The 27,582-nt window shown below is 35.4% G+C and overlaps 1 protein-coding gene across 2 annotated transcripts; it reads right to left on the bottom strand.

The window, feature by feature from the left end:
- Nucleotides 1-619: 619 nt before the first annotated feature.
- Nucleotides 620-26,422, bottom strand: cers5 (ceramide synthase 5). 2 transcript variants are annotated; one of them, XR_013823320.1, is made up of 10 exons: nt 25,722-26,108; nt 15,728-15,833; nt 10,886-11,016; nt 8,774-8,831; nt 8,637-8,687; nt 7,458-7,550; nt 6,748-6,876; nt 5,876-5,982; nt 2,322-2,709; nt 620-1,306 (listed from the first exon to the last, which is right to left on the bottom strand). XR_013823320.1 is itself a non-coding variant. In XM_079891308.1 (10 exons), exons 1-10 carry the CDS (start codon nt 25,892-25,894, stop codon nt 1,136-1,138), a joined length of 1,176 nt encoding a protein of 391 aa, XP_079747434.1. In that variant the 5' UTR covers nt 25,895-26,422; the 3' UTR covers nt 620-1,135. The 2 variants fall into 2 exon arrangements, 1 of the variants encoding a protein (XP_079747434.1); XM_079891308.1 differs by having other exon boundaries at nt 2,553-2,709; nt 25,722-26,422.
- Nucleotides 26,423-27,582: the final 1,160 nt, after the last annotated feature.

Genomic DNA, 27,582 nt, shown 5'->3' with positions numbered 1-27,582 from the left:
AAGCTGAAATTAATAAAATAAGAACTTTTTTAAATATGATACAAGTACACAACAAATTACTAAAAGTTGAAGCTAAAATGGAAATAAATATAAATTAAAGCAAAATAGAAACATAAAAAACGAATAAAATGGTAAACGTACACAAATCGCAAAACCTAAAATGGAAATAAATATAAATTAATGCAAAATATAAATATAAAAAACTAATAAAAATTATTAAAGCACACAACAAAATTACTAAAATTAAAATGACAACTGGAAATATAGAAATACAAACAGTTATATTCACCATAACAGTCGTTCTCAACTGGTTCAGAACATGGATATTATTTCAGACAACCTACATATTTGAACAATTTAATTATTAATTTTAATTTGTATTCAGCGTTGTTGTTGTTTTCCATGCTGTTTGTGATCAAGACCTGTTTTTCCCCAGTTGAGAACTAGAAATGTACTTTCTAAAAATTAAATTCAAGCCTTAAATCACCCTTTCAATATAACATTTCTAGTTTGACTGATCATTTTATAAATTATATTTATTTGCAGATTTATTTCATTCAATCTACCCTGTTCATAAAACGGAAGGTGAACACTCACCTATTAATCAAGAAGCATCTGATTACAGGACCCATCTTTCATTTTAATAACCTTATTTGGTTTCCAAAAATAAAAAAGCCAAATGAAAAACAGCACAGGAAACAAATTACAAACACATCAGTAACCAAAACAAACAACGAAAAAAAAGAAAAGAAAAAAACAACAACTGTATATGGAAACTCAAGTACATCTGACCATTAAAATCTGAAGACAACGTTCTTCCCTGACTTCAGTAAAACGCGAAGCGCGGAGAAGAAACGTCTTCCCAGCTCCCGAAACATGGAAACGAAGGAATGCAGATATGACTAATTTAATCATTTTCTCTTTCACAAGCTTCTTATAGTGGCCATATTGTCATTAGTGTCCCCTCATCACTGGAATAGCGTCCCAAACTCCGTCATCGAGTCTCAAAAAGTCCCACAGCAGGATGTTTAGTTGGTGTTTGGTGTTGGAGTGAGGTACAGGGATGAGAAACAGTCCCGTTGGGATATTTCCGGGACACGAGTTCTGTGTGTGCAAAGGCCACATGGAGGGAGCGTCACCAGTCGCTGTGGTTCTGGCTCCAGGACTTGGGGCCGAAATGGCCGTTGGTGCCGTTCTCTCCTCTCGGCGAATGACTGCGAGCGCCCGTTTTGAGTCGCTCTTTGGAGGTTGTGTCAGTTTCTTCGTCCGAACTGGTCTCGATGTCGCTGCGCTCGTCTTTGGACACCTGGAACCACATTTGGGTTATTAGCTGTGGCTCTTTTAAGGGTTTAGATGTAGTGTGCATGTATAAACATTGTTTAATCATCTCATACACTTGTATAGACCAATCAAATGGTCGGTTTTCAGTTCCATGGGTTCAATACACTGTTGGCGGCCTTCCTCAAGAGGGCGCTTGGGTGCTTTAAAAGCCTTAAAAGTCCTCAAATCTGAATTTTTTTGATAAGTCCAAAACAATCCTTAAACCATTTGGTATTCTTCAGATTTAATAAAAGACTAATACATTTTGATTGGTTACTTGAGTAAAATTGCTGTGAATTTCATATTTTCCATTCGTTTCCTATGGCGATATTAAGTGTGGCCATTTTGTTCAAGACCATTTAGCCTTTTCTAAAGATGTCCATGATTTATTAAGCGTGTCATATAGTAAGTGCCATAAAAGGCACCAAGTTTCATATCATTAGGGTGAAGCCAAAATGTCTAAAATGCACTCAAAAAATATTTAGGCAGGCATACATTTTATTTATGTAATTGCATATAAAATTTACACCCATTTGGATTACACGGTTTTAACACTGACCAAACTGATAGACTTAATGTGACGCATATTTGCCAGTCATGCGTAAATGAACCAGGTAAGATTGCTGTGCTAGAAATTAAAATTATGGCATAGTTTACTTAAATAATCATATATTCAAAATTCTTAGAATCAGCGTAAATTCTTGCAAAAACAATTAAAGTTAATATACGGCTAGCTTTAAAAAAAATGATTGATTTTCATAATAATAAATGTACAAACCTGGTTATTGTGCATTCAAAACTCATTCAGTTTATTAGTAGCTCTATTATCTGCTTCCTTTATGTACCGTATAACTGGCAAATATTCACATTATGCTAAAACTGCACAATAATTTTATATGCGATTCAAATGCATAAATCTTAAATATTTGCTGAGTGTGACCAAAGGGCTAAACACACATTCTGGGACAACTACCGAAAACAAGTAAAGAAGCAAAACTTACAGCCGGAGAAGATACAGAGAGCGAAAGACTCTAAAGCGAGTGAGTTTAGCAGAAAGAACGAAAGATTTCTATCGGGACAGAAGCAGAAAGACAGGAACAGCCTTCCAGCCAGTGAGAGAAGGAAAAGACAAACCAGTTCTGCAGGAGAGAGAGATAAGAGGAGGAAACGCGTGTAACTACACAGAATCATGTCCTGAAAGAGTGTCTCAGAACGAGGTGATTTCTGCGCACCTTTCCTCTCATGATGGCTTTGAAGGCGATGCGTGCGATGAGGTATGACCAGATGATGTGCAGAACCTGCAGGACCAGCAGCAAGGAGTTGAAGAGCCACCAGGACGGGTACGGCCCGATGATGTCCCAGCTCTCGAACAGCGTCGTGTTCAGGATCCTGCAACAGCCACAGAGACACCACAAGAATGGCATGAGAGCAGCTCTAGCTCAATCAAAAATGAGATTCAACTCTCCACGGTAATCATTTTAACCATTCAACAAAATATCCATAATAAACTCTTACTATTTTGTAGAGCTGCACGATTCTGGATAAATTGAGAATCACATTTTTTTGTGTGTGTTTCAAATAGAATCACGACTCTCCCATGAACATCTAAACAAAATAACATGCAATTTACTACAACTTATGATAAAATGTTAATTGCTGCAGTCTTTTTAAAATGTTTAATTGATTTGAATGAATTATAAAAAAAAATAAAAAAATAAAAATCGGGTCGAGTGAATTATTCAATGACACTCAAATACTTCACTTTGTTTCATTACTGGATGAATCAGTGTTTTTGAAAGAATCATTTGAATGAATGATTCAGTGACTCACTCAAATACTTCACTTTGTTTCATTACTGGATGAATCAGCGTTTTTGAACGAATCACTTGAATGAATGATTCAATGATTCACTTAAATCATTACTTGATGAATCAGCATTTTTGCACAAATCACTTGAATGGATGATTCAATGACTCATTTAAATCATTACAGGATGAATCAGCATTTTTGAACGAATCACTTGAATGAATGATTCAATGACTCACTCAAATACTTCACTTGTTTCATTACTGGATGAATCAGCATTTTTGAAAGAATCACTTGAATGAATGACTCAATGACTCGCTCAAATACTTCACTTGTTTCAATACTGGATGAATCAGCATTTTTGAACAAATCACTTGAATGAATGATTCAATGATTCACTTAAATCATTACTTGATGAATCAGCATTTTTAAACAAATCACTTGAATGGATGATTCAACGACTCACTTAAATCATTACAGGATGAATCAGCATTTTTGAACGAATCACTTGAATGAATGATTCAATGAGCCACTCAAATACTTCACTTGTTTCATTACTGGATGAATCAGCGTTTTTGAACGAATCACTTGAATGAATGATTCAGTGACTCACTCAAATACTTCACTTGTTTCATTACTGGATGAATCAGCATTTTTGAAAGAATCACTCGAATGAATGATTCAGTGACTCACTCAAATACTTCACTTGTTTCAATACTGGATGAATCAGCATTTTTTAACAAATCACTTGAATGATTCAATGATTCACTTAAATCATTACTTGATGAATCAGCATTTTTGCACAAATCACTTGAATGGATGATTCAATGACTCACTTAAATCATTACAGGATGAATCAGCATTTTTGAACGAATCACTTGAATGAATGATTCAATGACTCACTCAAATACTTCACTTGTTTCATTACTGGATGAATCAGCGTTTTTGAACAAATCACTTGAATGAATGATTCAATGACTCACTCAAATCATTACTTGATGAATCACTTGAATGGATGATTCAATGACTCACTCAAATCATTACTGGATGAATCAGCGTTTTTTAACGAATCACTTGAATGAATGATTCAATGACACATTTAAAGTCATTTGTCGCCAACTTGTCGGTGTAACGATGTAATTAATACAATCGTTATTTGAAGCGCCAAGTTACTTTCAAAAGGATTTGCTCTATTTTGAGCGCAACCGTAGACAATCAGTGTTTATATACAAACTTTTATCCCAGTACTTTCTCTGGGTCAGCAGCAGCGCGAACACAGATCTGAATATTGTGCTGTGATTTTGTCAGATTTAATAGACAGCTGAATCATTTAGGAATGAGATGACGTCCCACACAGGAACATAGTGTCGGCCCAGATCCGGTACACGTGGAATCCACACGGCCCAGATGTGGGCCGGATCTGGGCCGACACTATGTTGCTGTCTGGGGTGGGTGCTTGAATTGAGATTGCCATCTTTCAACGATTAATCGTGCAGCTCCACTATTTTGTATACTAATAATATTTATACTAAATCATATCCATATGTTCGAGAGAACAAAATCATTCATCACTTCTTGGATAATTGGACCAAAGTATCAGTAATGAAAACGGAAGTTGATTCTTGTTTTTTCCCCTAATAGATGACGTGTGTTTACTATTAAGATTAATAATGAAGTATTAATATGCAAGTAGTATTATATAAAGTAATTTGTTTTAGAGATTATTAGTATGCAAGTAGGATTATATAAAGTAATTTACAACACTATGAAGAGTTATATTTAAGACAACAATAGCATATAACAGTAATTTCTGGATGTTTTCTCAGACGGCAGGATGCTATGTCCTGATTGAGTGTCATGTCTGCAGTGGAGGTCACATGATCTGGATGTGGAACACAGTGTCGGTTCAGTCATCGTGACATCAGAACCCAGACACTGAATCCAGCCGCTCGGGTTTCAACTCTCAGCAGGAGGCCGTCAGCGCAGCTCAAACACAGCTCATTGGCTTATTAAATGAGCGCGCACACACACACACACACACACACACACACACACACACACACACACACACACACACACACACACACACACACACACACACACTCTTGAATATGTGGTTTACTGGGACTATCCATAGGCGTAATGGTTTTTATACTGTACAAACTGTATTTTCTATCACCCAACACATCGCAGCATTTTTCATAAAAATAAAAATAAAAAAAAATAAAAAAAGTAAGTGTGCAAGACTTATGTCTAAAAAAATCCCATGTCTAAAATGTAAAAAAAAAACGTCTAAAAAAAATCCCAATTCCCATGTCTAAAAAAATGCACTAAACTGTATCTTGAATATCTTGAATACTGATTTAGAGTGGTATTCAAGGCTAAGCGTATCATATCATGCATTAGGTTCGGGAACTCGCAAAATATTGAGTTAAATTAATTAGATATTACATATAATTTGGCAGTAAAACAAAGTTTTGCACATTTTATTGTAGCAAAGATGTATGTGTATTTTGTAAAACATTTGCAAATGCTTTTTATCACTTCATTAAAAGTGCCACAATTTTAAAACTGTGTCTTCTGTTAGTTACATAGCGACTACTGAACAAGTTTACTTTAACATGCAAAGTATTCATAACAAAAAAAAAAAGCTCTTTAAACACTTGTATTTTTCACAAGACTATAAGTGTTATCAAAAGTTCTACACACACACACACACACACACACACACAGATGATGTGATACTGACCAGAAGGGGAAAATAATCAATCTTGTCCCAAAGAAGATTATCCCAAACACCACAAACAAGAAGTCACATAAACGCTGGTATTTGGCGTAGTTTGCCAACTTTGCAGCCTACAAGGGAAAAAACAACACACACAATTATTCATTAAAAGGAAAAAAACAACAACATTGAGATTACACATCAATTTTCATTCAAATATAATTTTATGCGGAACTAAATAAAACAATAAAATACTGGTAATTTTTTTTTTTTTTTCATCCAGATCATCAACTAAACATTGTTAGCAGAAACTAAACAAATATTTAAAATCTAGAAATTAAATAAACATGAACTGAAATAAAATGAAACATGAACAACTTATTTAATTTCAGTTTGTTGCGAAGGCAATATTTCTAATTTTCATTTATTTTAAGTTGAGGTACTAAAATTACTAAAACTAAAATAAAAATTTATGAAAATGAAAATGACAAAAACATACAACAAAATGACTAAAAAAAATAACAAATAAAAATGGAACACTAAAATAAAAACTTTCAATATATTAATAAATACTACATTGGTCATCAGCTTAAATTCTAATGCAAAAATAATAATATAATGCATTATCCCGTCGAATATATACATATATAATCATACATTTAAATAAAGCTACTCACACAGCAGCACTGAATAAAACTACTAGTCATTTTAGGTGCAATTTTACATTAAAATGTAGTTAAAAGTTAATTATTTATGTAGCACTAAAAAAAAAAAAAAAAAAAAAGGTGTTGCAGGTCATTTTGCCTGAAGTCCCTCAGTTAAATGCTGGTTTATGAATATAATAAAGAATATTTGTGGCATGTACTCTGGTGAAGCAGAACTGCAGGTGCTCTTACCTCCAACAGGAAGTCCGAGGTGTCGTGAACACACATGACCAGACTTCCCACACGCAACATGTTATTTACATACGAGAAGCTGATCAGGCTTATGGTGGCCAGATGATGAATGAACATAATGAGGAAATCCTGCAAGTACACAAGACATATGTTAAACGCGGCCACTGCCGGCACAATACGAAAATATTATGCAAAATAAATACAAAAAGTGAAACTTCTTTCAGCTTGACAGGTTCCCTGTGTAAACACAAACAGGACCTGAGTTATCCAGATTGGTTAAATAAAGAGGAACACTATATCTGTGTTATGATTGCTCTCTGTATCTCGCTACACAAATCTCTCGCCACAGAATGGTATTGCTGCGGGCTTTATCTTATACAAATAGACGAGCCACACCCTGAAGACGGTCACCCGAGTGAAACAGAAGGATTGTTTGTCTTTACGAGTGGCGAATGGTGAGACTGACAGATCAACCACAGACAAACAAAAGCCATGTGCGTCCGACAGCTGTCGAGTTTCCTCTCCAATACACAGTTCAAATCTAGATCACATGACCGAACTGCTGACGCCAGATTGTTGCGTTACGCGTGTATGCTGACCTTATCAAGCAACATCATATTTCAGATGTTGCAGGAAGTTGGAGGGAGAGAAGTAAATGAAATAATAGGATTAAAACACAATAGTTTGCTTTTTAAACGGCAAACACTGACCTTTCTTTTGATGTCTGTGAACTGGGAGAACATGAGCGACCAGTAGAAGGACAGTTCTGTTACATAATAATGATACAGGCCTGTGGTCAGCACCTATAGACACACACACACACACACACACACACATATTATAGAGCAGAAACTTCATCCGAAGACACTGTTTATATGTCAGATTTTTTTCTTTTTTCAATATAAAACTTCTTATCATGAATACAAAGTACATTTATTCCACAAATCCTCATTAAAACAAAACAAAATAAAATAAAGGCCATTTTAGGATCTTTTTTTTATTTTGCAGTGAAATTTCTTTCAAGACTCGCAAGATCATTTACTCCCTAAATCCTCATTATAAAATAAACTAACAAAAAAAATAAAAATAAAACAAAATAAAATAAGTCATGTTTTTGCCAATGTGAGATTTCTTTCATGACTACCGAGCACATTTACTCCCCAAATCCTCAAAATAAACAAATAAAATGTAAAAATAAAATAAAAAATAAAGGACATTTTAGGATATTAAAGTTTTTTTCTCTTTCATGACAACCAAGCACATTTATTCCCTAAATCCTCAAAATAAACAAATAAAATGTAAAAAAATAAAAATAAATAAAGGTCATTTTAGGATATTAAAGATTTTTTTCTCTTTCATGACAACCGAGCACATTTATTCCCTAAATCCTCAAAAATAATCATTTTTCGGCCATATGAATTTTTTTTCATGACTACCATTTCCTCATCATAACAAATACTTATTTTGCATTCTCCATTGTGATTCTCATTAATATTATGAAGGCATCTATTTAATCATTATTATACAGTAATGCAACCATTTATATTCTTAATTATGATATAATTTTGAGATGACTTCATTTAAATTTTCATGACACCAATACTTTTAAATATATTCATATAATAAACAATTACATTGGGGTAAACTTGTACTTGTCATGAAAATAATGTCACAATGCAAACAATTTAAACAACCCTAAAAGTACACTTTATTTATGTAAAACATAATAAATTTGTTGCGTTTGTTGTTGAACAAATCTTCTTGGGTTTCGTCAGGTTTCTTTTATATGCTCTAATATTGCGTACGGTTCACATGATTTAAACATTTCTGACAAATGATTCACCGTCAAGATTAATTTGAACCCAATCTGGCATCATTTGAAGCATTACCTGATAAGGGTAGTTGTACCAGCATTGTCTCGTATCCCACATCCAGGGAGACTATGAAACACACACACACACACACACAGTTAATAATAATAATAATGATAGAAAAAACATAAGTGAGCTGTACAGCTGAAACTCACCTGCCACAGGAAATGGATCCCGTAAGTAAATATATAAAGATAGAATGTAAACCTCCACCTGTAGAGAAATCACAGCGGCGTCAGATGGAGCGGGTACAGGACACAAATCACAGATGCTCAAATACATCCACACATATAGAAGGAAACAGAGTTTTGCACTCAAAAAGGAAGCATTAAAGGCACAGTTCACCCAAAAATATAATAAAAATTACCCCATGATTTAGAAGTCATCCTAGGTGTATATGACATTCTTCTTTCAGACGAATACAATCAGAGTTATATTAAAAAAATGTCCTGGCTCTTCCAAGCTTTATAATGGCAGTGAATGGGTACCATTTTTTTAAGTCAATAAAAGTGCATCCATCCATCATAAAAGTGCATCTGTCCATCATAAAAGTGCATCTATCTATCATAAAAGTGCATCTGTCCATGATAAAAGTGCATCTGTCCATCATAAAAGAGCATGCACTTAGATGCATGGATGGATAGATAGATGCACTTTTATGATGGACAGATGCACTTTTATCATGGACAGATGCACTTTTATGATAGATAGATGCACTTTTATCATGGATAGATGCACTTTTATGATGGATAGATGCACTTTTATGATGGACAGATGCACTTTTATCATGGACAGATGCACTTTTATGATAGATAGATGCACTTTTATCATGGATAGATGCACTTTTATGATGGATAGATGCACTTTTATGATGGATAGATGCACTTTTATGATGGATAGATGCACATTTATGATGGATAGATGCACTTTTATGATGGATAGATGCACTTTTATGATGGATAGATGCACTTTTATCATGGATAGATGCACTTTTATCATGGATAGATGCACTTTTATGATGGATAGATGCACTTTTATCATGGACAGATGCACTTTTATCATGGATAGATGCACTTTTATGATGGATAGATGCACTTTTATCATGGACAGATGCACTTTTATCATGGATAGATGCACTTTTATCATGGATAGATGCACTTTTATGATGGACAGATGCACTTTTATGATGGATAGATGCACTTTTATCATGGATAGATGCACTTTTATGATGGATAGATGCACTTTTATCATGGACAGATGCACTTTTATCATGGATAGATGCACTTTTATCATGGATAGATGCACTTTTATCATGGACAGATGCACTTGTATGATGGACAGATGCACTTTTATCATGGATAGATGCAGTTTTATGATGGACAGATGCACTTTTATCATGGATAGATGCAGTTTTATGATGGACAGATGCACTTTTATCATGGACAGATGCAGTTTTATGATGGACAGATGCACTTTTATCATGGATAGATGCACTTTTATCATGGATAGATGCACTTTTATCATGGATAGATGCACTTTTATGATGGACAGATGCACTTTTATGGCCCATTCACTGCCATTATAAAGCTTGGAAGAGCCAGGACATTTTTTTATTTAAGACATTTTTTTTTTAAGAAGAATGTCATATACACCAAGGATGGCTTTAGGGTGAGTAAATCATGGGGTAATTTTCATTTTTGGGTGAACTATCCCTTTAAAGGCATTTTTAAAAAATCCAATGAATCTGATGAAGTGTGATGGAGAGACGTGGTGATTTTACTTGTGAATCACAGAGGATGTGGGCGGATATTTGTTTGCCAACAAATGCATTTGATATTGCTAAATAAGAAAATACATCATACAACTCAGTGTACAAAATAAACGTGTGCACAATGGTGTCAAATGTGTAAAAACTTCCCCAAGTGAAGGACAAAAAACTGTCAAACATCAACATAATTCACACATAATTTACGGCCAATCTAGAGCACTTCTGGTGAAACTATGAAGAGACTAGTTCAAGAAGTGTTTTCCATTGAAATGTTAAAACTTTCCTCACTAATTCCTCACAACCAGCTCCAAGATGAATTATTAGCTTGTGTAGGAATCTAGCTTATACTTGAAACATGAAGCATGGTGAAGTGCAAATACTGTTGGTAAATTCCCCATCGCTTTCGGTTCGGAGGTTTTGGATGGCATATTTTCTTTCATTATATTCTATGTGCTTATGAACTAGCATGCATGTGCACTAGCAGAAATTGAAAACCTACATGCTCTCGCAAAACTTGGTTCTTGTGCTGGGTTTGTCCTGGTTCCGCCGCTGCCGAAACCATCGCTGGACCTTCCGCACGTCCCAGTCCAGCTGTTTAGACAGACCTTCTAAATGCCGCGTGTCCGGCGACTAGAAGACACAAAGAAAAAGGGCGTAAATGTCATTTCCATCACTCTGTTGTGGAAGTGATGCTGGCGGTAATGATGTTTTTAAAAAAAAAAATTGGAACAAAATGGCTGCTTTTGAACTGCTAAGTTTAATTTCATTGCTAGAATTGTATTTATTTATCCCAAAATCCACACAATTTAATAATTTTCTTACACTTTTTGCATTAACTGACAAAATTGAAATAAAACTTTTGTTCTCAATAGATCTTTACCTTAATTTTTTTTTTACACATTTCATGCATTATGTCTCAATGCATTATATTATTATATTATAATAACATTATAAGTTCATGCATTATATCTAGTCTTGGTAAACAAGTATACTAACTTTTAATAAAACTTTACGAGGTTAAAAAAAACTTTTTGCTTTTCGTTACAGACGTAATTTGTGTAAATGTTTCTGTAAAAAAAAAAAAAAAAAAAAAAAAACAAGGCTTTGCTTAGTATTTTTGTCTTGTTTCCTGTCCAAATATCTAAAAATTCTTAAATCAACATGCATTAACTAAACTAGTAAAATGACATAAGATATTATGTCTTGTTTTCTGGGTTATTAAATCAAAATTAAGCGAGTTGTTGCTTTAAAGCAAAATTATCTGCCAATGGGGTAGGAAAAATAATCTAGTTTCTGTTTAAAGCAACAACTCGCTTAATTTTATTAACCCAGAAAACAAGACATAATATCTTATGTCATTTTACTCATCTAATAAATGCATCTAAGTAAGAAAAGCTTTTTTTCTTTTCTTTAATTTCTTAGTTTTAAACTGAAATAAACTATATTTATTATGGATTTTTACATTGTACACTTTAAAGTCTGGCACAAAAGTAAATAAATGCATTTTAGTTTTAATTAAAATCAAAACCTGTGACAAATTGAGTTAGTATATACAAATTTCCTAAATCTAAAGACCTACAGAATAGCCAGCAAAACAACTGCAAAATGAGGCCACATACTGACAGCTTTATCTACACTAAAATGATCAGATAAGACGTAAACTCATAACAGAACGCCTCAGCTTCAGTGCTGATAAAGATGATTTACAGCAGTTCGACAGAACGGGTCTTTGAAGTCATTGGTTATTGTAAAGATAAAAGTTACAACTTTACGCCCCAATAGAGTCTCTACTCTATTCATCTGTCAGGTAATGCTAAACCTGTTCGAGTTGTATCTATACATGGTTTCTCGGCTAAAGTTGAAGGCCTGCCTGATGACATTGTTTTGTTGGTCTCATAAAACACAGGCACAGCAGAGGAGCAACGGGTTCATCAAAGAGCGAAACCAGGAATGAGACACTGAATAAATGTTTATGATTAAAAACACATTTTATCATTTGTGAGCCTGGATCACGAGTCCCACGGGTATATTTGTGGCAATAGCCAACAATACATTGTATGGGTCAAAATGATCGATTTTTCTTTTATGCCAAAAATCATTAGGATATTAAAGCCGCGTTTCCACCGCAGGAACTTTCCCCAGGAGCTAGGAACTTTGGGCTGGTACTCGATGTGTTTACACCGCAGGAACCAGGGTCTAAATGAAGTTCCGGGTAAATATTTCCCCCTCCGATAGTCCCTGCTCATGAGGTAGTACTTTTTCAAAGTTCAGGAACTTTCAGGGGTGGGACTTGTGCGCTGCACAAGCTGATGGGTTGTGTTCACGCCTCATTTTGGTTGGATGACTCCACGCAGCATTTTATTTATTTTTAACCTCCCTTTTTAAAAAATCTATTGCGGTTCGTGTCGTGGCTTCATGCAGTAAGAGTTGTCTGTCTGCAAATATGGAATTTAATAAAAAAAACTGGTGGACTGGCGACGAGTTTCAGGCTTTATTAAGGGTATTTGTGGAAGAGGAAACTTTCTGCACATTCGTCCCAGCCATCTCACGGTCAATGTCCGCAATAGCTGATAACATACAAATTTAATATCTAACGTTAGCATTACGAGCTTATGGAACACGCTTTATTAGTGCTCGTCTCTTTTCTGCCACAGCTTTTATTATTAAGTCATTATGTTTACACATCTATTGCAAGGCACTCCAAACCATGTAACAAATTTACTATAACAGGATTGAAATAGTGCTTTGAAGTTAGTAACAAACAACTATTTACAAGACTGTCACTATGATTGATAGACAGGGTTCAGGCTTTTTTTAAGCGTATTTGCGAAAGAGGAAATTTTTGCACTTTCGTCCCGGCATCTCACAATAACTGATAACATACATTGTCTAATTTTATACGCATTCGAGCTTTCTGAATACAACATTTAGTATCAGTGCTTGTCTATTTTGTTTTGTTAATTACCTCGTTAGTAAACCAATACATAACTGCAGCACAGTTTGAATCTCCTCCATACTTATTATAAATGTGGCGCTCAAAACTGATCCGTCACAGATGCGCGCAGTTTACCTTCCCGGTACTTTAGACCGCGGTGTAAACGCAGAAAGCAACCGGTCTGGGGCAAAAAAAAGTTCCTGGGAAAAAAGTTCCTGGGACAAATTGTTCCGGGTAATTTCGGTGGAAACGCGGCTTAAGTAAAGATCATGTTCCATGAAGATATTTTGTAAATTTCATACCGTAAATATATAAAAAATTGTTTTTGTGAGTGAATGCAGCACAATCGCCAACATAAATGAACAACTTTAAAGGCGATTTTCTCAATGTTTCGATTTTTTTGCACCCTCAGATTCTCAAATAGTTGTATCTCAGTCAAATATTGTCCTATTAGAGGTGGGCGATATATCGTTTAGACGATAATATCCAAATTGTTGTCTGGACGATATGCAAAATTGGGATATCGAATATTTCATAATTTGTACAATCCGACCCCCCAAACATGAAAAGAGCTGATAGAAGTTAAAGAGAAAACAAATAACGCACACTATAACCTTCTAAACAATTATATGTAGTGATTTTTAATACTGTAGGGCAGTACTATTCCCGGAAGCAACCTCCAAGTGGCCCAGCCCATGGTCCCGTGTCGTCAAAAACGCACATTCATACGTAAATTCGAAATAGTGCGCGCAGAAGCACATGCGCAAAACCGTTTTGGAAAATTATATATTAATTATTTTTATTTTATCATATGTCATTTTACAAAAGGACATTTTACAAACCTACGTTTTGCGCATGTGCTCCCGCACGCACTTTTTCAGTCACAACACAGCAATCAGAGGAGGACGCGCTGAAAACTGTAATGCTGTTCTCTTCCTTCATAACTCGTATTGAGAAGGTTTGAGTTGCAGAGGAATTTGTGACTGTTTCACCTGTTCAACCACATCAAAGTTTCGTAATTAGTAAGTCCGTGCTTTTTCTCTTTTTGTTCTTATGTGCTGAAGGGCCGCTGTGCCTTGGTGAAACGGTGTTTGTATGTGAAGAGCTCTTTTCCAAAACGCCATAAACCTAAAAAGCTGCCTCAAAGAACCAGCAAAAGTAATGATTATGAATATGTAAAATATTGCAATAAGACATTTTAATTGTTTATAAATTTCTGTGTCGGCTGCAAAGATGAAGTTGACGATCTACAGTGACTCGCGATCTTCGCAGTAGGCTAGTGAACGCACCGGAGAAATGCACATTTATTAGGCTACATAGTTTTATTTTATTTTGTTTTGGATGGTTTTGTTTAGAACCAGCTTTCTGTAAATATATTTCACATTTTTTAGGCCTGTGAGGCGAGTAGGCTACGGTTCGGTTCGGTTCATGATGATATCTCCAGTTCAAGCACCTTATGTTGTGATTGCTAGCCTATATTTACTTTTTATGTATTAAATTGTGTTAAAAAATGTATTAAAATTAAGATACAATTAATACAAAACGAAATTCGTTTTAAAGAAAGGCTTTGTGCTTTCTGTTTTGAGTTCTCTGTGAAAGTTTGAAAGTCTTTTAGTGCCGCTTTCCGAGCGCGCGTCCATAATGGAGAACTGTCACGTGATATTGTTTTTTCCTCATAAATGCAAACACGAAAAATAAAAGACAAAAGACTTTTTTAAAAAGACAAACCATCAATTTTTGAAAGAAAATGGATGGATTTATAGCGTTTTGAGGAAAAAAAGGCGTTTTGGGGAAAAAATGGATGGAATTATAGTGTTCTGAAAATATTATTTTTTTACTTTGAATTATCATCATCAACAATATTGTTTGATTTAATAATCACTGTTGCAAGAGGTGCCTAGTTCCGTTTTTTTTTATTGTTTTATTTTGTAAGTGGAAAAAGTAGGGGCTACCTCAGATTCTGTTTAGTTAGCTCCTTTATTGTTTTTTCTATAGCCTACAATAATAGGTAAAATGCAGCAAGTCAAAAGACCAACTGGACCTTCTTTGCCAGTTTGCATACATTTCTTTGAAGGATGGCAAAAATATCGTCTGAATATCGATATCGAGATATTGGAAAAAAATATCGAGATATTCATTTTTGTCAATATCTCCCACCCCTATGTCCTATCCTAACAAACATCAATGGAAAGCTTATTTATTCAGCTTCCAGATGATGTATAAATCTAAATTTCAAAAAACTGACCCTTGTGACTGGTTTTGTGGTCCAGAGTCACATATTGCTATTGTCTTACTTTAAAAGTTTTAGGAGTTTGCTTCAGTTTGAGCCAAAACACTTTGGTTAATCTCTGTAATGCACCGTCTTCTCAAGGCTTATCGCTTTCTTTCCATGACGCTAAAGCATACCTTTGTGATAGATGTAAACACTTTCTCCAGTACGGCGTTGGGCTGAGCTCTCCGACTCGACTCCGTCTGGATCTGAAGGATGGAGGCACATGGACCTGCGATACACCTGCACAGGGAAACGAGAGGAAAAACAGGGTCTTATACATCAGGACAGAATTCATGCGATTCACATGCTGTTGCTACTTATCTAGATTGAGACTCCACTTGTGTGAAGTGTTTTACATTGATCTACTTTTCTTCTAGTCAAAACCTCATCTAGCTTTAAGCAAATTATAATGATTAAACTACGTTTGATTTGACCATGTAGATTTCAGAAAAAACAGTTCGGTAACACTTTACTTAAAACCTTTATCTGTAATGCATTATAAAGGAATATACATCATAATGCATTCTCTTTTCATAAATAATTGTAACAAGTTAAAAGGCATAATAAATAATATTCACAGATTCCTTGTTACATCTGACAACTTGTTTGTCAAGTTTTACTGCATTTAAGGTGTATTATAATGTATATAACTGTGGTTACGATTATTCATGAGACCATACAATGCATTATAAGATGGATTACAAGGCATAATTAATGCATTCAAATACTTTTATAATGCATTATACATAAAGGCTTTAAGTAAAGTGTAAACAGTTTCAATACAAACTTGTAGAGGTTATATAAATTACAGGTAGGGATGCACCGATTTGAAAAGTTTTTGCAAATACCGATAACTCTTTATATTTGAAAGCCGATAACCGATATATTGGCCAATAAATCTAAATCCAAATTTTGATATAATTTTTCAGGGCATGATTACAAAAACAAAAATCTCACCATTAAAAGCCATGTCCCAAGCACACAATTATAACGTTCTCATTATAATTTGCTGTAGCCTATATGACAGACTTGTGCCGCTTGTTACACTTCACTAGGGCTTGTCGCGATTAATCGTTTGACAGCCCTACACTTCACTGTATTTTCCTTTTTTGAAGTGATTTCAATCATATTTCAAGCAATTCAAAGCCATCATGGTAAACAGTGTGCATCTGAAGTGTCTCAGATGAAGGAAACAATCCATTATTTATCGGCTTTAATATATCAGCCAGATAATGATAACATTATAAATCATCATATATCAGCCGATACTGATACTATTGTCGTTATTATTGCTCAAACTTAGTTTAGTGATTTGATAACCTTCTAACAAGCAGGATTAAGCTTCAGTGCGCAACTCATCTTATTCTGTTTCTGTTACAAACATGAGAGATTTCTCACACTGACGGTCAAGTAGAGGTGCTAATAACTGACTTGCAACTTTTGCTAGCTTGAAAAACGCACAACAAAATCCTCCAAAAACATAGTTAAAAAGGGTCAGGTTCCTCCCTGAATTCTCAGCTGAGATTTGTGATCTAGAACATAAACTTTAGAAATGTGGCTAGTCGGGTCTGAAATACATTGTCTTTATCAGCAGCATTTCTGAAGCCGTAGAACAAGATGTTAATTTGACTCATGCAAAATCCAGCTATGTTGCTAAAACTCCACTGAATGCAAAACAAATCACTTTAACTCACTGATTAATGAACGCCAGAAGCTGCTGAGAAAACTTAAGGACGGGAACATTTATGACTGTGGCTTTTCAGATTCATTTAGATCTATAAACAAGTAAATAAATGAAAACTGTCAGTGGATACTGGAAACAAATTTGCATGGCTTGATCCCGAACATCTTACATTGTCAGGTGAGCTTTATCTCACACTATGAACACATTATTGTCTGTTTAAAGGGGCTTTTTATAAAAACTCAGTAAGAACATGATTTTCTAAGAAACCTGGATAAACAAAAAAGACATTACGTGTCAGTGATGCAACTAATACCATGTGTGTTTTAGCCATTTATAGTTTGATTTCTTAGAAAACTTTTTCAAAACATTGCACTGTTTTAGCATCCCTAACTGCTATATATATATATATATATATATAAAACTGATTCAAACCAATTATGTGAGTTTTAGGCGGGAAGATCTGTTTGTCTGACCAATGGAAGACAGAAGAAGCCTGGAAACCTGTTCGAAACAAACATTTTTGCGATACTTTTCAGCAAAACTAGTGTGACAGACATTACACACTTTAACAGCAAAAATACCAATGGAGTTTCAACAATTCAGTTCTTTAAATCGGTTTTTACATTTACATTTACATTTATTCATTTAGCTGACGCTTTTATCCAAAGCGACTTACAATTGCTATATATGTCAGAGGTCGCACGCCTCTGGAGCAACTAGGGGTTAAGTGTCTTGCTCAGGGACACATTGGTGTCTCACAGTGGATTCGAACCCGGGTCTCTCACACCAAAGGCATGTGTCTTATCCATTGCGCCACACCACCCCGGTTTTAAACATTTAATTATTTAATTGACTGAATTTCTAAACACATAGACAAAAATGTTCACTGAAACGTTAGTAAGTTTTAGTAAAATTGTATGTAGGCACATATCGCCGTTTACTACCATAATTTATTGTAAATTTGGTGAAATTAACAATTAATAATGTGAAATGTTGTAGTATTGTACAATAAAAAATAATGAAATGTAGTTCATTTAATAAAAACAATGTGGAAAAAACATGAATTGATAATTTTTTATTTACATATTTACTGTATTTTACTTTTTACATTGAAAATTGTGAATCTACTTTGCAACAATGGCTATTCAGTCAAAAATATGTTTCCTAAAAATAAAATACTGGCAAATGTATTTATTTACGATTTAACGCCATATTAGCAGCAAGCAATGGCTATATTCATGGCAATCAACAGTATTTCACTTTTAAAACAAATTAGAATTATGATTACAATATCACTTCAATACATTGTTTACAATAATTTAACAAGTTTGTCTTAAAAAAAAAACAATCAATATACAAAAACAGACATATAACAGCAACAGTAATGATAAAACTTATTCTTTCAATTTAATATATGATAGAAATTCTATAATTATCCAGGAGAAACCTTTTTAAAAAGGTCCATTAATAAAATGTTGTCAAATATAATTAAAAAATGGACAGTCTAATAAAATATGACGTACACAAGAAATTCTTACACAAATCAGAAACCGGTTTCTCTTTCCATTTCAATATGAATGAGTGACCAATTCGACTTCTCGTATAAACAACCTGGTCATATCAATTTTCAAATTCATAACAATAATTAACTCCTTGATTTAGTACTCATTCACCTCAGACTTGCTAATATGCATTCGGTCCATTTCAATTGCCATTTATTGTAAACGAAATGTACAGATTCAATACTGGGGGGAAAAAACTTGCTGAAAACAGATCGTCCCTCAAGCATAATATTTAAATAAACCTGTCCATGACAACAAAGTTAATGCGGTCAAAGTCCTTAATATAAAACTTTTAAACTTAATAAAACATCTCTTAAACAATAATATCAGCAGCTTGATAAATACACAAATTTGAGCAGTTTATTAACCCAGAATTGGCAATTGCCAATGAACTGTGTCTCCAGGCATGTTAAACCAGCCCACAAACGACATACTAAACTGTGGAATCTGACACTCAGCACAAAAAGCAAACTTTACCAATATGTTTTAATTAAAACAGGGAGGAAAGACATTTTAAGTGTCTCAGAATTGGCATTTCTGGCTTTCACAAGTCTTAAGACGCAAACCACGTTGCGTAAACAGTGTCATTCCCTGTCTGACACATTCACAATCTTCCCCTTTATGACGACAGGGTCAAAGTGACAGATGGGCCTGAACTAAATATTAGCTTGCTGACTGGAGCTTTGCTTAAATCTCAGCTAGTTCAACAGACAAACACAAAAGATTTAAACAGTACAATCTCAGGTTAATCTCCGACATCGGCGCTGCCAGTCTCAGCAAAAAAAAAAAAATCTCATTCATTAAAGTTAGTAGCCGGACTTGACCTGTCGAGTCACATGTCCGTCTGTGTTTTGTTTCAGGAAAGTGGGTTGCAACTGGTGTGGGACGTCTGAAGACACAAACCATCAGATCCGAGAGAACAGACTCCACGTGGGACGAGGGCTTTTCCTAGTTTGAGACAATAGAAAGCCTTGTCGCCGCACGCACGTGATCTTTTGTTGGGTATATAAAGCCGGATATTTGCACACAACTATCAGTTTAAACTGAAAAAAAAAAAGCTTTTCCTCAGTATTTGTCCTGTTTACCATTACAAATATCAATACAAATTTACTTGAGATGGAAAATGACTAATGATATCAAGTCTGGTTTACTGAGAAATTCATCAAAATCGAGTTTATACTTGAACCAAGAAAAATGGGAATATAATCTTGTTTTCCTTTTGTAGATTTGAATTTTTTCTTGTTTTAAGCAATCTAATTTTCAGAAGTCATTTTTCTCCTCAAGTAAATGCATCTTAACTAAAGTATATTTAGATAACGTCACTTTTTGGAAGTGTATACTTCTTTAAATAGACTATGAAAGGGAAGTAGAGTTTCCATTCTGGTTATGGTTTATTCCTATCAGATTTGGTTTTGAAGACTTTCTGAAACAAATAAAGACCACCCAGTCTGATTTAGATGTAAAACAGGATTAAGTGTGAGATCAGTAACAGCTCAACGCCTGATTCATGCAGATTACATCACTGCCGTCACACACACACATCATTTCTGGCACAGATTTAGCTGATGCTGTCATTGTAGGGTTTCTGAATTGTTCAAGTTTTTGGCTGCTGTGTTTCAGCACCGCATGCAAACTCTCTCTATGCCAGGACAGACGGGCTAACAGCGTTTGGCATTTTCTCACTAACTCGATTTGCGTGTCTGATAAATGAAACATGACCTGATTATGTCCTGAGAGGGCGGAGACTCGGTCTGTGTGCGACATGACACCACAAAAAGAGACTTTTGATAACTCAATGGCCAATGAAACTACTCGACAGCTCAAGGTTAACGTTAATAAAACACGTAACAAAATCCTGATAATCACATCCACAAGTTATATGGCCTGCTTAAGATAAATTAGCTAAAGCTTTGAGTGTAAATGTTCACTCACAACTTTTCAAAATGTGTGAATGCACTGAAATTTGATCACACTGATTTAGTTTAAGTGCAGTTTTTTAATAAATGATGCCATGCATCATGGAATCAGACATTTGATTACGATTCAGTTCAAGAATCGTGAGGTATTTACATGCATCAACTACAGTTCATTCACAATTCATTTTCTAAATAACGTGATGCATCAGTGAATCAGAAATTTGGCCACAACTCTTTTCAAGTGCAATTTACTAAATAGGCCAACTAAGGACTAAAAATTTTGGACCACAAAAAAAGAAAAAAACTTTACTTCAGTGGCTGTAAAAAAACAACAACATCATGCTTTTTCAATAAGGGGAATACCTTGGTTTAGATAGAGATCAACAAAAAAAAAATGCACGTTGACTCAACTCAGTAAAGTGACAGTCAGAATTGAAAACTGTCAAATTTAAAAAAATATAGCAGAAAAATAACTCATATTTCCTATGTAAACATATAATGCAATGAGATATGTTGATTGTTTACTGCATGCAATGACGTAATCAAACAGCTTGACACATATGAAGACATTATTTAACTCCGGAAAAACCCATTGACCCAAAGCACAACAGTTGTCTGAAGGAGAACTACAGCATTAACTATTCAGCGACAGACCGAACTCTAGAGGAAAGGATCCTGGAAACGGGGTGATGACACATTTCCAGAGCCGTAACCTCTTGAGCAACCGTCTCTGAATGCCAAAAGTCACTCCTGAGGAGTCATTATGATCTTATGTTATCGGCACGACAGTTCAACACATTCCTTTGAGAGAATGAGCCCAAACAAGTGCTGTGTGAATAAGACCTTGTGCGAGTGTGTGTGTGTGTGTGTGAGTGTGTGTGAGAGAGAGAGAGAGTGAGTAATTTCTCTGGAGCGAATGAAGGTTGAATGAATGTTCTGAGTCCTCAGGGAATAAAGAAACACAAAAAGCAAGTAAAATCGAGCCAAAAGCACACTTACATTTTTCTGCCTGAAAAAAAAAAATATTTAGATAGAAAAAAATCTTGGGGATTAATTTATAAATGGGGATATTTTTATAAATAACACTAGTAATAAAAGTGTAATAAAAATCAACCACTAGGACATAAATTCTCATCGCTGAAAAAAACAAACTCTAATCATGAAGGTCTTAGGTTTAGATGTTAAACACCCTCTAAGTGTGCTGCACCTCCTCAATGTTAAAGCACATCAACACTATCTGTGAGCGGCAGTCACCGCTGATGAATAAATGAAGAGAGAGAGACTGCTGATGTCATCCTGACCGACTGCATGCAAACGTCCTCCTGAAACCAGACCAACCCCCTCTGGACCAACTATGCTAATTGGCCTCCTCGGGGGCTCGGTCAGGCTCGAGACATGAAGACATCGTGAAACATGACAGGGGTGCGGGCGTGCCTGACAACGCTCAAGTTGGCCTTGCACAACAAAAGAGGTCCAATTCAATGTAGTATGTTCATGCATGACACTGAATGATTGACAATCTGCTTCAGAAACCATCAATTCATCAAATGAATGTTCCTCAAGGGGCGATGCTGAATATTTACAAGCTCTTCTACAAGAATGAGGTCCGTCCGGAGTCTTAAGGCTTGCTAATCCACAAAACTAAGCTTTAGGTCCCCCCTGAAGGTGAATCTAACTACTAAACTACGAAAAGGGACATGGTGGGATGGGAGAAAAAAAACACCACGAGCGAAACTTGTCAAATGTACATTTTTAACCGTTTAAACAGAACCGGTGTGACCAGACTTCACAGCCACGAAAAAAGTTTTTTTGAAAAAGACGTTTTTCAAAGAAGACGTTCTCACTTAAAAGTTTTGCGTTTGCTTGCGAAAGCTTTACGTTTCCATCCGAGAAACTTTCCGTTTGTTCGCAAAACCTTTACACTCCATCCGAGAATCTTTGCATTTGTTCGCAACCCAAGAAACTTTGCGTTCCAACCAAGAATCTTTGCATTTGTTCGCAAAAGCTTTACGTTTCCATCCGAGAAACTTTGCGTTCGCTCGTAAAACCTTTGCGTTCCAACCAAGAAACTTTCCGTTTGTTCGCAAAACCTTTGCACTCCATCCGAGAATGTTTGCATTTGTTCGCAAAAGCTTTACGTTTCCATCCGAGAAACTTTCCGTTTGTTCGCAAAACCTTTACACTCCATCCGAGAATCTTTGCATTTGTTCACAACCCGAGAAACTTTGCGTTCCAACCAAGAATCTTTGCATTTGTTCGCAAAAACTTTACGTTTCCATCCGAGAAACTTTGCGTTCGCTCGTAAAACCTTTGCGTTCCAACCAAGAAACTTTCCGTTTGTTCGCAAAACCTTTGCACTCCATCCGAGAATGTTTGCATTTGTTCGCAAAAGCTTTACGTTTCCATCAGAGAAACTTTCCGTTTGTTTGCAAAACCTTTGCACTCCATCCGAGAATCTTTGCATTTGCTCGCAAATCCTTTACGTCTCCATCCGACTTTGTTTGTTTGCAAAACCTTTACGTCCCCATCCGAGAACTTTGCGTTTGTTCGCAAAAGCTTACGTTTCACCTGAGAAACTTTGTGTTCGCTCGTAAAAACTTTGCATTTCAACCGAGAAACTTTGCGTTCGCTCACAAAACCTTTGCGTTCCCAGAGAAATTTTGCATTAATTCGCAAAACTTTTCTTTGCAAGCGAATGCAAAGTTTGTCAGGGAACGCAAAACATTTGCGAGAGAACACAAAAGCGTTGATATACAATTTTCCCTCCCATTACATATTTTATTCAATCACAACGTCCCTTTAGGGGCTCCGTAGATATCAATCCGAAGAAACCATAATAAAAACTATTTTCTTCATCTAAATGCCAAAGCAACATTTCTCTTTTCATTTAGTTTAACTTGATGTATAAATTAACTAGGCCTAAATTAAAACTAAATTTCATTTATTCAAATAAAATCAATTCAAACTATATTAAAAAATAATAAAAATGACAAACACAATTAAACACTAAAACTTCTAAATGAAAATGAAACCAGAAAATTTAAAAGTAAAAATTAATTTAAAATAGTAATAAAAACAATAAGCATCTTTAAAATCACAATGTGTCTTGCATGGTAAAACCTTACAACCATAAAGGCAAAGATATCCAACCGAGGCAAAACTGAACCCAAAACAAATATCATGGAAAAATTTACTTTATATAGGCTACATCAATCTTATCTTCTGAACTTAAAAAAAAAATAAAAAAAAATAACCTTAAGCACATAGATATTTCAAAGTATCACAGTTATAAGAAGAAACCAACCACACTTGGGCCGATGTCTCGCGTCTGATCTAATTCTGAGGATTAGTTTCGCTTGCTATTTTTAGTGATTCGCCCACAAACCATGAGCGAAACTTGTCAAATGTACAATTTTAACCGTTTAAACAGAACCGGTGTGACCAGACTTCACAGCCACGAAATACTCTCACCTCAACTGGATCGGTAAGAAAGAGATCGTCTAAAGAAGTTTCTCCTAACAGGTTCCTCGAGATCTTCATTCTTATCATACTTCACATCAACGAACCCTAAGCCACACAAACAAATAAGTTGTCTTTGGACATATTACCCTTAAGCACCATTCAAATACCATGAAACATGAATATATATTGAGTAATATGCTAAACAGTTCCATCTAACACCACAGTGCTTCTTTGTAAGCATATCAGACCCATGCACTTTTTCTCATGCAAACTGGGTTTTAGACGTCAAACGAGATCCCACCCATCGAACTCTGGAATGTTTCTGCAGCCTATTCTTAGTTAACCTTTATTTAACCAGGCAAGTCACTTAAGAACAACAGCCTATTCTAGTCCTAAATCCAAAATATTAGTTAAAAACGCTAAATGTGCTTCCAGCAGAAACCCAACAGAAGAAAGAGCGACGGTGGATCTTACATAACAGAATCATATTATGAAGCCTAGGGTTTGGTGCAACTTGCATAGTGACTTTTTTTATGGTAAGTGTGTCTATTAAAGGAGTAGTTCACCCAAAAATTAGGATTTTGTCCTCAATTACTCAAACTCAAGCTGATAAAGTAGTCCGTATGAGTAATGCACTCTTCTATAAGCCATATATGATAGCATAGTTTAACGAGCAAAAATAAATTTACGTCATTATTCGCAAAGCACAGGAGTCACTTTAGTGTTTTGCCTCATTTTCAGAGCTTGGTAGCACCAGTCCCCATTCACTTTCATTGTATGGAAAAGAGCAGCGTGAACATTGCAACAAAGCTCTCCTGTCGTGTTCCACATAAGAATGAGCATCAAAAAGCGTGCAAGAAACATGTGGGTGAGCAAATGATGAGTTCATTTGAGTTCATACGGTTCATTTTTGAGTGCGCTATCCCTTTAAAACCAAGCTTTCCCACAGTGAGACACATGTCATTACCATTCAAGCACGCTTGAATTCAAAGCATACTTAAGACACGAACCTGTACTTATTCATACAGTATGCATACAGCACAGGCTCATCTAAAGGTGTGTTGTTGTTCATTTATCATTCATTTCGGACACTACTGCCTGATAGTATAGTCCCCTAAAAAGCATGAGAGAGAATGAGTTTGAGAAGGTAGTGGTGAAATAAGACATAGAAAAGACGTTAAAGCAATGAACAATAAATGCAATCCTCTTTTCTGAGTCTAGGCCTTAAGCTGGTCAGCTGACAGATGCATCTGGCTGGGAGTTCATGACCAGGGGGCTTGAAATGTCTCTCATGTTCAACCAACCCAAATGGACCTACCAAAACATCTCCATTTAAAAGTTAAGACACGTGCATCCATTACCGTTTACAATAAGACCTGTGGGAAGCACGTGATGCGATTTTAACAGACTGAAATATATGAATCAGTTGAGTTTAGGATATTTTCCTGATGGTCAAATGACTGCCAAACACACTAAATAGCTTGTCATCAAACTAAAACCATACCTCTCAAATATGAGCCGCACTGCGAAGATTCCCAAGGCCAGCGGCAGCGCGGAGAGCAAGTGGCCGGCTTTCGGGTACTCCACCCCGGGCGCGGGGTCGGCCAGATCCGCCCAAGTGACATTATGCGGAAGCCAGAAGCGCTCGTTCCAGAACCAGGCTGAGAGCGCAGCCATGTTAGAGGGAAAACTAGAGATTCGGGAGAGAAGAGGACGTTTAGAAAGAAAGTATGCGGGTGGCAAACGATTCACCCGCCCCTTTCTCCCTCTCTCTCTCTTTCTTTCTTTCTCTCTCTCTCTCTCCCTCTCTCTCTCTTCCTCTACTGTGTGTAGTTGCGTGTTAACGTATTGAAGGTGTTTCCACTCCCGTGATGCGGCTGCACGAGGAAGTGTGCGCGCGGACAGATCTCGCGCACTATACGTAATACGTAACTATTACGAGACTAAATGCCCATTAATAATATATATTACATGTAGTAAATATATTATTTCTCTAGCGTAGAGTTTTTAGGATATCTTTCTTGTGTTTTGGCTGAAACTAGTAAACGGTCCGAAATCCGAATTGATCTTTTGAATTGATTAAATTCATGATTTGGTAAAGTAAAGTTTCACATATCATCAACGCACTATTTTGATCGAAAAACGTAGAGATAAACAGCAGTATTTGACGGAACACTTCACTTAAATAAATCAGTTCTTTTAATCGATTCGTATAGAGAGCCGCGCGAACGAAGCGATTCGCTAAAATGAATCATTCTTGTCAACGCGTCGTCATGACAACAACTTCGCCGCTTGTTATTTGGCACCGCATTTTAGACAAAGTCCCTTTAAAACAAGCAAAAACCCTTTAAGAATTGTAATTATAAAGTATTTGTTGTGGACAAACTACGACCAGTAAAAACATTGCTGACATCAGTATTTAACGAAGTACTTCACTTTAATAAATCAGTTCTTTGAATCGAATCTTATAGAGAGCCGCGCGAACGCAGCGATTCGCTAAAATGAATCATACTTGTCGCCGTCATGACAACTTCACCGCTTGTTATTTGGCGCCCCATTGTGGACAAAGTCCCTTTAAGACAAGCAAAGTCACTTTTTAAAGGAATAGTTCACCCAAAAATGAAAATTCTGTCATCATTTACTCACCCTCAAGTTGTTTCAAACCTGTAAGAATTTCTTTTTTCTGCTGAAAACAAAAGATATTTTGAAAAATGTCTGTAACCAAACAGTTGATGGACCCCATTGACTTCCATAGTATTTTTTTCCCTACTATGGAAGTCAATGGGGTCCATCAACTGTTTGGTTACAGACATTTTTCAAAATATCTTCTTTTGTTTTCAGCAGAAACAAGAAATTCTTACAGGTTTGAAACAACTTGAGGGTGAGTAAATGATGAAAGAATTTTCATTTTTGGGTGAACTATCCCTTTAAGAATTTTGTTAGGGCAAACTTTTTATCCTCTTTTTTATATATAAAGAACTTTTAATTTTTCAAAATTGACTAATTTCTTTTTGAGCAGGTTTTCTGAGATGGAATCACAAATTTTCTTCACTGAATCACAATAATAGCATAATAACATCGTTTTTTATGAATTAGTTGCCAAAGCAACAATTCTTAGTTTAGTTTACATTCAAGTAGCTACTAAAAACAAAAAATAATTGTATGATTCTATAGACATTTAAAAAAACTACAAAAAAACATAATTTTTAAAATTAACATTAAAACAGAAAATAGAATTTTAAAAAACGAAATCAAAATGTTAACAATAACTATAATTTTATATAAATGATACTAAACTAACACTGGCACCAAGCAATATTTTCACTGAAAATATAATAAAGAATTTATAACATTTTAACAGTTTA

Source organism: Squalius cephalus, assembly GCF_949319135.1.
Source record: "Squalius cephalus genome assembly, chromosome: 13".
In the NCBI taxonomy this organism is placed as follows: Eukaryota; Metazoa; Chordata; class Actinopteri; order Cypriniformes; family Leuciscidae; genus Squalius; species Squalius cephalus.
This window is presented reverse-complemented; position numbering and strand designations above follow the sequence as displayed.

Coding starts and splice junctions, on each gene's coding strand:
- cers5 (XM_079891308.1), bottom strand. CDS start 25,894: ATGGCTGCGCTCTCAGCCTGGTTCTGGAACGAGCGCTTCTGGCTTCCG. Junction 11,017..15,727: donor TGTTTACATCTATCACAAAG/GTATGCTTTAGC, acceptor TGTGTCTTCTAG/TCGCCGGACACGCGGCATTT. Junction 2,710..5,875: donor TTGATTATTTTCCCCTTCTG/GTCAGTATCACA, acceptor TGGCTGTTGCAG/GATCCTGAACACGACGCTGT.